Source organism: Vitis vinifera, chromosome 16 (genome assembly GCF_030704535.1).
Source record: "Vitis vinifera cultivar Pinot Noir 40024 chromosome 16, ASM3070453v1".
NCBI classification, from domain to species: domain Eukaryota; kingdom Viridiplantae; phylum Streptophyta; class Magnoliopsida; order Vitales; family Vitaceae; genus Vitis; species Vitis vinifera.
The window spans coordinates 20,910,910-20,924,246 of NC_081820.1; the positions used below are offsets into that span (position 1 = coordinate 20,910,910).

At 29.7% G+C, this 13,337-nt stretch overlaps 1 protein-coding gene across 2 annotated transcripts; it reads right to left on the bottom strand.

The window, feature by feature from the left end:
• Nucleotides 1-3,206: 3,206 nt before the first annotated feature.
• On the bottom strand, nucleotides 3,207-7,729 carry LOC100246956 (large ribosomal subunit protein eL24). 2 transcript variants are annotated; one of them, XM_002279012.5, is made up of 5 exons: nucleotides 7,621-7,729; nucleotides 4,233-4,308; nucleotides 3,988-4,089; nucleotides 3,700-3,848; nucleotides 3,207-3,584 (listed from the first exon to the last, which is right to left on the bottom strand). In XM_002279012.5, the coding sequence occupies exons 1-5, from the start codon at nucleotides 7,629-7,631 to the stop codon at nucleotides 3,431-3,433; spliced, it is 492 nt and encodes a 163-aa protein (XP_002279048.2). In that variant the 5' UTR covers nucleotides 7,632-7,729; the 3' UTR covers nucleotides 3,207-3,430. The 2 variants fall into 2 exon arrangements, with proteins under 2 accessions (XP_002279048.2, XP_010662508.1); XM_010664206.3 differs by lacking the exon at nucleotides 7,621-7,729 and having other exon boundaries at nucleotides 4,233-4,319.
• Between the last annotated feature and the right edge of the window lie 5,608 nt (nucleotides 7,730-13,337).

Here is a 13,337-nt window from a genome sequence, read left to right on the forward strand (position 1 = left end):
CTTTTGCTAAATAAAAAAAATAACATATTAGTTTTTCTTTACTTTTTAATACTTAATATTTAACACTATTAAACATTAAGGTTTTATTTAAAATTAAGTAAAAACAAACAAACACCACCTAACTTAGATGTTGACCATTATTCAACCACAAAGATATGATTTTGTAGTTCAACTAGATTTTTTTGTTGAGGTCTTTGAAACAACCTCTTCTCACCATAAAAAGCCTTTCTTTTTTGTTTTTGAATTATTTTGTCCAAAAAAATTTTTAATCAAGTTTTGATGATAACAAAATTAGGTTAATAGTATTAATGGTCCAATCAAATTAGTTATTTTTGTGTTTTCAAGATATTAAGGTTAATTCAATCCAAATCAAGGGACAATCATATTTAACAAAAACTTGATCATGTTGAAAATCTTTGAAAATTCATAAACCATTGTAAGATTGATTTTGTTGGTGCACTTAAGTTAATTAAAATATTTTTTGTTTTTAATTATTTTAAATTCATCCTTTATTTATTTTAAATTGAATTTTGTTCGTAAATTTGAAGGAGTTAATGTTTTTCAATAAATCCTAATTTAAATTCTTATAAGAAAATGTTTAAAGGGTATATGATGTGCTAGAAGCCTTCTCGAGGTTTCTCGATTAATCTTAATTTGATTTTGAATCTACAGATACACTCAAATCAATCAAGGTGTAAGAAAACCAATTGAATTGGTTGTGCACCTGAGGTCCAAAATCTTAATTGTTTTTTGCATTCTATTTATTAAATTAATAATTTGATTTTTCATATGATGTTAATTAGAATTATATATTATTAAGTAAATATTTAATTCTATATATCACAAATTATACTAATTATAATTTGGTATTATTTTCTCTTCTCCTCCTTGACATCTTTTTTTTTTCTCAATATAATTATTACTTACATAGTTAAATTAGTAACTTATGTATTCCATTTTCACTATTTAATTTAAAAAATTATATATGTTTGAAAGTTTTTTTATTTATTTTTAACAATAAAAAATAAAAAAATATTCGGTTGTTAATTTTGTATTTTAAAATTTAATACAAGAATCTTATTCTTTAAAATGAAAGAAAACTTATACTTTCTCATGAATGAAAATTAGAGTTAATGTAATTATTTTAAATTAATGTAATAATTTTTTAATTATGTTAGATATATATATATATATTAATTTAGTATAAATTAAAAATAATAGCATATTTCTAAAAAAATTAAAAAAAATAATAAGGACATAAAAACTATAGATAGTAAATTATTTTAATTATTTTTAATTAAGACAATGATATATTTAATCATTAAAATTTTTAATAAAAGACTTCATATATCATAGTGTCCTAATACATATTTTAATATTTAGTTCAATATTAATTTTTAAATAAATTTGGGATATTGTATATCAAATAATATTAAATCAGTGAGGTTTTAACACGTAAAAGCTAAATTAATGAACAATATTTATTTTATTTATGTAAATATTAATAATAATTTATTAAATGATTATAAAAATTAAAAGTATATTCTTAATCATTATTCTTAATTAATAATATATATATTAAATTAATAAATAATTTTTAGATATTTCTTTAAACTTATTTTACTTATATATGACAGAAATTATTTATAGTTTTTAATTTTTTTTTTTTTTTTTTTTTATGACAAACTTAGGTTAGCAATTCGAGCGGATGGTAATTTGGGCAGATTAGGTGGACCGGAAGGCTATGCACATCAAACCCATCTACTCGTCTGTCCAAGTCATGTCAAACACGGATTAGACCGGCCCAAATTGCTGGCCAGATGAACCACACGTAAAAGATTTTTTTTGTTTTTTTTTTTTCCTTACTTTTATAATTATACTTTACAGAAAGCGTTTATAAATTGACATCACATAAAGCAATGGAGGAGATGAAAATAGAGAATGGACAATTCAAAACGCGGTCGTTTGTATTTTTGACTGGAGAACAAGTGGACAGGGAGTCAGACGTCGCCGTGTGGAAGATGAGGTGGAGACGTCATGATGGAGTGAATGGTTGGCTCAGACAGTTGGAGTGGTTCTGTCGCTTACATCCTACTCATCCTTTCCCCTTTCCTTCCACCTGGCTATTTCTACTAGTGGTCCCCACCATATTCAAGTGGGACCCTATATCCCCCCGCTAGTCCACCAGTTAACTTGAACCACCCATTGCTTTTATTTTGAAAAGAAAATGGGAAATTTGTTTTTTTTTTTTTTTTTTCTCAAAAACTTGTGTCATTTTCATCTAATTGATGGAGGAGAATATAAAAAATTCAAAGATCTTACAATCCCATCTCATGTACCCAAGCTGGCATGATGCCACATTTTGTAAACGTAAACATCATTAACTGGTTTCACCAAGCATCCTTACTTTTTGGAGCCATGCCTTCCAAATCAACTGCCTCCCAACTCCTTTTCATGATGCCCAATACCAAGCGTGATTTTAAAATCTTAACCTAAAAGTACCTACCTTAATCCATAATCCATAACTTAAATAATTGAAGGTATGGAAAAGCATCTCGCATGTTCGGTTTTTCTCTTGTTCGAATTTCACACATACCACTTTTCATTATGTAAATATTATCCATTCTTGACATAATAATCTTTCACGATTTTAAAATCTATTTATATGATTAAAAAAAAAAGCCGTAAAACTTTTTTCTCTATTCAACTTGAAAGTTCACTGAATGATTCCATGGAAACCAAATCTACCCATAGCCTGCATATCAAGCTTCATCCATGATGCTAGAAACCCAATTCGTCTACCAGTTGTTGGAGTCCGACGGTAGAGTTGGTGATATCATTGAGCTCAAAGATGCCTCATCTAAGCATGTTGGGGTGAGCACCATCGGAAGTCCGATGTCTTCAATACACCAGTTACCGAGGAAAGAGATTGAAGAAGTGGGCCACTTGGCCGACCTAAGTGGGTCCGAATCCTAGAAAACCCGACAAAGGCCCTAGGCCCAAAGCCTAGCAAGGAGTTGTACGCCATGAGACGTGAAAATCCAGCCTTATGAAGATCCGCTATTGCTTTGTAACCCGAGTAACAGTACCCTGCCATACATCCCTAGATCCTATGTGAAATTACCTGTTTGCCTTCTTCGTCAGCAAAAACCTTAGAAACAACACATATGATTAAAGAAAGGAAAGATTTCACAACAGAGAGCATCTCCTAAAAATCCCTCCAAAACTGAAGTTGTAATCATTCGGATAGAATGCATAGTTGGAAGCAAAACAAGAACACAAGTCCATAAAAGAATACAAAACTCAACCACTTTCAACACAAATTCCACCACAGGAAAGATCCTACACAGACCTTAGATCAATCTCAATTCATACAAAATCTCCAGATAATGCCAAATATGAGTCTGTAATTGAGGCAAGAGGAGGGTTTTCAGCGCTTTCCACCTCCTCCTCCAAGCTTGGGGCCCTTTGGTGCAGCCCCTTTAGGCACACCCTTGCTCTGAGTTTTCTGCGTCTTGGCCATTACCTCAGCCTTCTTGGCTTTCTTTTCATCCTTGGTTTTCTTGATCCTCTCTTTAATTTCACTGCAGGTTACAGAATAATGCAATTCAGAATGGAAAATTTCGCCCACTGCTAAGTGCTAACAATAGGTATTTGGGAGACCCAGCAAATTTAGAAAGTTCAAGGAATGATACCCACCGGAGAGCAGCCTCCCTAGCAGCATCTCGAACTTCAGGTTTCTCGGTTCTTCTCTTCTGTATAACCTCCAATGTGGCACCCACTATGGACCTTGAGTATGGCTTCTTTGCGGTGCGGCGCTTCTTCTTAACAGCTTCTGCTGCAATGTCCTGAAAGTGAGAGCAGAAAAAAGAATCAGCTGAATTAGCCACTTCCCAAACAAATAGGGTAGAAGTGAAAATGCACTTTCACCCACAATAAAAAGGCAAAAAATGAGTTGATAGCCAAACAATTTTAAAATTTGATTACCTTCTTGTGCTGCTTTCTGTACATGGCTGTCCATGTAAGCTTCGATGGCTTAAGCCGGTTGTGGAAGTACCTCTTGCATTTAGAATTGGCAAAGAGAAAAACCTGATATAAATGAAACAGATGCTATTCAGTTACAGTAATTGAAGTAAAATTAAGCCAATACAGGGAAGCGTTTGAATGTAGGATATGCTCTGAATGATACATGCCCCTGACAGAACCAAATTGAAAATATCATCACATTTTACCTGGGAATCAGACCGAACAAATCTGATACCCTTACCAGGGTATATCTTGGCCCCACTGAAGCGGCAGAGTTCAGTCCTGAAATCCATAAATTAAAGTAATATAAGAGATTTTTTAGATGATTGATGCAATTATATTTTATCCTATTATGTACTAATTCAAGAAGGGCTGAAATATTAGCCACTTACATCTCAAGGCTGGAAAAAAAAACATGAGATAAAAATTAAGCATAAATGGGTGTACTCCGATTTAAGTCTACCATAATGTTCATATTAGAATACCAAGCTAACATCAACAGAACAAAGATGTTCTTTTCACCAAAACTACAGGCCATCCATACTGCACTCCCGTTCTTGATAATGTAGCACTTACACTCTCTCTCCAAGTTCTTGGTAAAGTCAAGTCATACTAGATTACTAGCACAACATTACACTCAAAAACAATTTAGTAGTCATGGGGAATAGTCTGATAGAGGAGAATTCAAGTAAATTTTTTCATCTGAAAGGAACTCATTCAGTCACACTCATCATAAAAATTGATGCAAACATGAATTACAAGTTATTGATAAACAAACAGTTACCAAAGAGGAACCTAGGTTGCGTCAAGCATCATATAGTCAAAATTTGGTCAAATTTGAACCAACAAGAATTTACAGCTTTGGTTCACCTCACTCCTCTTCGGGGTAGCAAATGCATTTAAAATTTACAGGGCTCATATTAGTAATTATGATGTTTTCTATAAAGTAAAAGGGTGTGTTTGGGTACCCATAGAGATTTTGGGTATTGGCACTTCTATAAGGTTTTTACAAATCAGTAATACATAATAAACCCTATGATTGGAGGTTTGCTAATGAGAGAGATGCATTGTGGAGGAGTGTAATTAGTCTAAAGTATGGCGTAGAGGAAGGGGGGTGGTGTACTCGGGATGTGTTGGGAAGAAATGGAGTTGGGCTTTGGAAAGCAATTAGGAAGAAGTGGGGGCTATTTGACGGCAGGGTAGCCTAACATTTGGGTAATGGGCAAAGAGTGAAATTTTGGAAAGACAAGTGGTGTAGAGATGGGCCTCTTTGTGAGTCTTTCCCTTCTCTTTTTTCCATATCCATGTCAAAGAATGCTTGGGTTTCGGATGTGTGGAATCCGGTTGGTGATGGGATTGGCTGGACTCCTCTCTTTGCAAGGGCGTTTAACGATTGGGAGATTATTTTGTTGGAACGGTTGTTGCAGAAGATCCAAGCTTTCAGGGTTCAAAGGGAGGAGGAAGATAGAGTGATATGGACAGCTTCAAAGGATGGGGTCTTCTCAGTTAGATCCCTTTATTCTATGATGGAACCGGGGGGTCTTTCTTTGTTTCCTAGTGAAAGAATTTGGAGGGCAAGAGTGCCTCCCAAGGTAGCTTTCTTTGCTTGGGAGGCTTCTTGGGGCAAAGTTTTAACTCAGGAGCAACTTCAAAGGAGAGGGTTCTCTTTGGCAAATAGGTGCTTCCTCTGTTTATCTGAAGAAGAAACAGTGGATCACCTCCTACTGCATTGTATCAAGACGCGGGTCCTATGGAACCTTCTTTTCTCTCTTTTTGGTATATCTTGGACTCTCTCGTGTTCAGTGAAGGCAACCCTTCTTGGGTGGAATGGAGGGTTTGTGGGAAAAAGACGCAAGAAGGCTTGGCAAATGGCGCCGTTATGTATTTTTTGGACAGTATGGAAGGAGAGAAATAGGTTAGCGTTTGGGGATGAGGACCTTTCGCTTCAGAGGTTGAAACATTCTTTTGTATGTAATCTTTGGTATTGGGTCAGGGGTTCCCTAGCAGAGAGTCATTCTTCTCTTGTAAGTTTTATAGACTGGATAGGCTCCTAGTTAGGAAAGGTGGTGTGTATACTCCCTGTATACTTAGAGGGCACCGATTTTTGGTGTTTCCTCTTTTCGTTTAATATACTTCTTTTACTTATCAAAAAAAAAATAATAATAAACCCTATGATCCAATTTCATGGGATAATAAATGCACCTAAAGAGAATGTGTTTATCTTAGTTTCAAAAAATCCTTAAACATTCCTTTGGGTGGTTAATCCTCCTCTAAACCAAACCCAAAGTTCATCAAGCTCATAAACCAGACCAGGATCTTCCTACTAAGCAACGGCAAGAAGCTGGAAACCAAATTGATATCCACTTATTGTATCCAGTCTAAACAGGCAGGCAAGCAAACTGTAAACCTCATGATGATGCTTTGGCATTCAAGAAAATCTAGAATGACATTTATCAATAAAGTACAAATGGATCTCCTACCCAACCAAAACTAATTATATAAATAATATTTCTTTGGATGAAATTTGAAATAACAAGCACACAACATTTTTTTAAAATTTTTTTTGCAATCACACACCAAACCAACTAAAACTAATTTTGGGCTACAACAAATCAAACAGGCATGCCCATCAATTAAATAGAGGCCAAAAAAGTGACCACCTATGGTAATCAAACAGGCAAAGTACATTTCTCAAGAAGGCAAAGGTTAAGTGGCTCATTGAAGGATAGATGGCTCAGATGCATCAAGAACAATTTTTTATTGGCCCCCCACATCAGAAACAATTTTTTGTCTGTTTGGTTGCTAAGAAAAGAAATGAAAATATCAGTCTTAGAAATTTCATTATTTCATAAAGTAGTAAACTACCCTCCAAGCAACCAAACCTAATGCAACTATTTGATATAGTTGAGTTGTGTTTTTCATTTTTCTGGATGCCAAATGCAAAAAACAGTTCCTTTTCCTTTCCACCATTTTCTCAGCCCGCAAAAAGGTTCAATAACTAATTATAGAGAACATTTCCAAGTCCAAAATGGGGTTTGATTAAAAATAAACAACCATCCAACCAACTGAGCCTGATGCAACCATTTGACTTGCCTGAGTTGGGTTTTTCATTTTCTAAATCCAAAACAACAAGAGCCATAAGACACATTTTCTTTTCTTTTCCCCCATTTTCCCAGCGGCCAAACAGAGGGTTCAATACCCAATATACATTAAAATCGAAATGGGGTTAATTACAGAACAAAACAACCCGCAATCTACTGAGCCCACTTCACGTAGTTGAGTTTGGATTTTCAATTTGTCCGTCTTTGCTTGGAAACCAAACCAATAAATATCCGAATGCAAACGTTTCATTTTCTTTTCCCTATCTTCTCGGCAGCCAAACAGTGGATTCAATAGGCAAAAATAGACTAATACATAACCCCCAACCAGGGTTTTATGGGGGAAAAAAACCTAGATTATTGAACAGCATGTCTGAACAAGAATACGACTTACAGATATTAACAAAACAATATTCTGGAAACCCACATAAAGCATATCAAATGTATAGAAATGTAAAGAAAAAATAAATAAAAAATAAAAAATAAATGAACTTACTTGAGAACCATGGTTAGTGCTGGCTGCCGCAGAAGACTAAACCCTAGAAGAGAGATTTCAAGCTATATACGAATCTAGAGACGGGATGGGCCGGCCGGAACCCACGTTGAACACAGGAGTTTATTGGGCTTCAAGGGGCCCAATAAAAGCATCTAATCTTATTCTCTATTTAGAATCCAAGTCCAAATGCAAGGTTGTACCTTATCTTCCATATGATTGCTGATTATTGGGGGCCCTTGTAAGATGGGGGTAGTGATTGACTCATCCTTGTGAATTTAGCCCATTGATAGGATCACATATATGTAACTGATTTCTTGATCTCATTTTCATATGATTGTTTATTACTATGTCTTCCATATAATTGTTGATGTTTTTAGCCTACCGAAGAAGAAAACTTTATTATTTTTTTTGTTATGAACCATTTTATTATAATATTATGCTTTTATTTCATAAATATTAATTTTTTTTTAATAGGTGTTTTTATAGAGAGTCTTTCATATCATTGAAGCAGTTTTAGTTAATCATCATTAAATGAAGATGAAAATATAAAGTTCGAGACTAAAAGAGCTTTAAGAAAACGATCAGTTGTGTTTTTACTTCCATTATTAAGTGACTCGTCTATTAATAAGCAACGAGTATCTACATCATCGTTTGCACATTCATTTTTTATTTTAGAACTTTTAGATGGTTCATTTAATATATCTTATAAGTTTATATAGATGGAAAAACATGGATTGATTTCTTTATGCCATGTATTTCGATGAAAATGTTGACTTGCTGATAGTAAGCATTTAAATGATGAAGAGAAAATGTTTGTTTTTAATGACTATTAGTCCAAATCATAAGAAGCAGTTAATTAAGAATAAATTTCAACACCTGAGTTAGATAATGCATAATATATGACATGTAGTACTACCATCTCGTCTCTTCAATTACCATTTTTAAAAGATGAAGTTCAATACTACATCTACACACCACATGTCAAATAGAACCCTATCCCAAGAGAATCATCCCACAATGTTAGCAACCACCTTCACAATATTCATGTAACCACATCCTATGTTGTGAAAAAACACAACAAAGAATAATAATAGAGATAAATGAATAAGAGAATGAAAATAATACATATAACCATTTACGTGGTTCGACCTGAAATTTGCATTTATGGGTGAAGACAAAGAAGAACTTCCACTATTGTTGAAGGAGATTACAACCTTACACCTCTCAAATCTACAAAAGAAAGTTTCATATAAGAAATTAAGTTTACAATGGACTAATATGTCTAAAAAAGATCCCATAAAATATTTCATTTATAATAAAATAGAAAACTCACTTACAAAAATATTTTGTATTAAGAAACTATCTATGCCTTTCCAAATGATTCAAAAATAGAATCTAAAACATTTTCCAACATCCTATGTGGTACTATAAATATAAAAGAGTCAATTGGAAGGAAAAACTAAATTGTAATTGGTAACTTTTATAATGCCAAAGGCTTTGAAGTAAAATTAAGTGGATAAAAAGTAGTGTAGATATTGCAAATGTGGCTTGCTTTGAGCATTTAAGGAGATTTTGCTCCATGAAGAATAAAAAATCTAGCATTAATCTTAGCAAATAATAAAAGCAAATAGCATTAGTCTTTAATCTCAACTTAGTGACTTTTTATGGTTTTAATGGTTGGAAGTAATAATGAGAGTAGCTAAACAAGTTTTTTTGGGATAAAAGCAAAAAATAATAATTTATACCTAATTATATTTTAAATAAAATTATGTGACACAAGCACTCATACTTCCATAGATATCACAATTAAAAAGCTATCAATAAAAATGGGAGAATTATGTTTTAGGGGTAGATGGACCCCCAAATTAACAAAACGTCTATGTAACTCTTCAAATTGAGCCTAAGACTCAATGAAAGTATGGAAATTGAGTTGAAGGATATTATCCTTCAGTATTTCCAAAAATGTCATTTGTTGATTTTGAGAAAAAAATTAATATTTTTGAAAAATACTTTTATTTAATTTAATATTTTTAAAAAATATTTTTGATTTAATTTAATATTTTTAAAAAATAATTTTATGTAATTTAATATTTTTTAAAAATGCTTTTATTTAATTTAATATTTTTTTAAAATAAATTTATTTAATTTAATATTAAAAAAAATATTTAATTTAATATTTTTGAAAAAAAAATATTTAATTTAATATTTTTGAAAAAAAAATATTTAATTTAATATTTTTGAAAAAATAAATAAATTTAATATTTTTGAAAAATACTTTTATTTAATTTAGTATTTTTGAAAAAAAAATTATTGAAAAAAATTATTTAACTTAATTTTATAAAATATTTTATATGTGTTATCGTTACTATTTCATATCCTTCAACTCAATTTAAAAAGTTATATGGACCTTTTGTTAATTTGGGGGCTCATCTACCCCTAAAACACAATTCTCCCAATAAAAATTAGGAGGAAATAAAAATTTGTATAACAAATATGGTATTTCTTTCTTTATGTTTTTACTTAATACCAAATGCAATTTGCTTTCAAATTTTAACTAATTATTTTTCAATTTTTCTTAACTTTCATCTTATTTTTCAATATTTTTAATTGAATATAAAAAAAATTAAAATATGTGATTTTTTTCTTAATATAAAAAATTAATTGATTCAGCAATGCATATCCCATTTTTGTACAGTAGGGTTATGAAAATCCACGAGAAGCTATTGGATATATCATATGTGTCAATTGTCATTTAACTAATAAACTCATAGATATTGAAGTTCCACAAGTGATACTTCCTCGTACCAATTGAAGCAATTGTTTGAATTCCTCGTAATATGCAATTGAAACAATTGTAATAACTTATACTTAATGGAAAGTTATAATATAAGAGAGTAATGCTATAAATCACATAAATCAAAATTTTAAATTTACTTCTTCAAATTGGCAAAAGAAAAAATTATCCTTGGTTTTTACAATAGTTTTCATCTATTTCATTGGAGAAGTAAACATAAAAAGTTCATTTGTATGTTTAGGGAAGTTTTTTTTGTTTTTTTCTCTCTCTCTCTCTCTTTTATTTTATTGATGGCTGGTGTAATTCAAGGATTAAAAACATCAAAGCAAAAGTTCATATAAGCTATGGAGCCATCTATTTATTTACTTATAAGAATTTCCTAGTCCTGTTATGCCTATTGTATGATAATAAAATACAATGTTTGGGTCCCCAAACATTGAGCAACCTACAAAGCAAATATTATTATAAAAAAATATGAAAAAAAAATTAAAATAAATTAATTTTATATATAATGACGATGGATAGGACAAGACAATACATGAACCCGCCTCAACTCTATATCAGGTTTTTCTAAAAATAAAAATCCTAAACACACCCTTAATCCATTTATTTAAATTTAAAATTCATCCAATTAAAAATAAGTGCCAAAAAAAAAAAAAAAAAAAAAACTTGCCTCATTGCTATCCTACCAAGTAGTTCATCAATTTTATTTTATTTTTTAAAATTCTTTATGCTATTGATTTATTTATCAACTTCATCAAAAGTTTTGTAGTTTCATTCGTGATCAATGTTTACATTTCTTATGTATAAAATTTTTCACAAAAAAATTATTAATTTAAGCATTAATTACACTATTATAGAAATGAATGTGAAAAGTAAATAACAAAATAAGTGATAGTAAGAAAATAAATTAACTTTTAATATTATTCTAGAATATTATAGGAAATAATGAATTCAAAATACATGTAAATGGAGATTTAAATTGGTGATGAATTGTGATTTTTTTTTTTTTGGATAAGAAAAAATTAATTCATACTTTGAAATACAAGGTAAAAACTAAATTAATAAATATAAAATATAAGGTAATAACTTAATTAGTATTATAAGATTCAAGATTATAACAAATATAAGATAGTAACTTAATTATTATAATGAGATTATATAATTACTTAAATATTGATATAATTTAATTACTTTATTGATGAAATTTAATAATTTAATGGTAATTTGAGAAAATCAATATTTCACATCAAGGTACCCCAAGAAGATAGCAAATAAGATATTAAGGAATTGCAATAATATAGCAAATTTTGAGCAAGCTATTAATTGACTTAATTAATAATAGTAATTTTACTTTTTAATTCTATATACCCACTTTTATAATTTTTCCCTTTTTCTTGAAATATTGTTTCATATCTCTTTTTTAGGTATGGTTTAATATAATTTTTACAATTATGGTGTTATTTTAAATCTTATCATTTGTGTCATTATGAACACTTGGTTTTCTATACAAATATTTCCTTAAGCAAAATTATAATTTACATGCAATAAATTAAATATATATATTTTTTTATTTGTGATAGTTCAATAAGGATATTTTTAAGATTTTGTTACCATTCTTTTTGCATGCAACAAGTTTCTCATACAACAGGATTATTAAAGAATATAAATCCAACTTTTAGTTTTATATCTTATATTGATTGTAACTATTTTCGAAAATAATTGTAAAAAAATAGTTTACGAAAATTGTTATCTAATTTTTATGGAACAAAAGTTTATTTGAAAAATTAAAATATTTTTAACCTGTTTTTAATGTTTTAAAAATAAAATTTATATCTAATGTTTTATTTTTAATCATTTTACATGTTTATATAATTATTTCTTAAAACATGTTTTCTATTAAAAAAATTAAAAAAAAATTGAAAATACCATGTTTTCTATTATTAGGATCATAAAATGGAAAATAGTTTTTAGTTGTCAAATATTTTTTTTATTCTAAAAAAATAGAAAACTGATGTTAAAAACAATTCCCAAATAGGTCATAACATTTTCTATCTTTTAAGAGTATGTTGGACAACGTTTTTAGAAAACACTTATAGCATAAAAAAGTATTTTTAGAAAAAAAAATTAGGTGTTTTAATAAGATTTAGAAATTTTTTTAAAAAAGTTTAAAAATTATTTATAATGTTTTTTTTAATAAACATTTGATAAGTGATTTTCTTAAAACCATTTATAGTGAAAACACTTTTATTAAAAACATTTCAAATAAAAATACTATCAAACACACTTTAAGTCTTATATCACGATAAGATATAAATATAATTTGAAATGTCTGTATAATTATTAAATTAATACCTAAAGATATTTTTTCGATAAATGTTTAATTTTACTGTCTAAAGGTACCTAAAATTTATTTATATTTAAATAAATATGAATAATATTTATTTTCATTCTTAATATGAAAATTCAAAAAAAAAACATCAAACTTGACCCAAAAAGTGAGTAGTCTTGGGTGATGAATAAATATGATTAAATCCCACTTAAATTGATTTTTTGATACATTTAATTTAAAATTTTGACTTAAATTAAAAGAATAATTTAGAAAATAAATATTGTGAACTTTGAAATAAATGGTGGAGGGTTGACATAATATACTTTAAAAAAAAGAAAAAAAACATATTGATTATTCCTTTTTTATTTTTTGTGAGTAACACCTACTGTTTTAATTGATAATGCTGACAAGGACTGCAGGATTTAGAGACGTTACACGTAGGAAACAGAGGATGTGCCCAAATCCCACTTCGGATCCTGCAAGACCCTTTCTGGATTTTTCAGAATCCCCTGTACCACATTGGGAAATTACTAAACTGACCCGACGTATTCTTAAAAAAAATTCGGAAACGTGTGGGTCCGACTGACATTT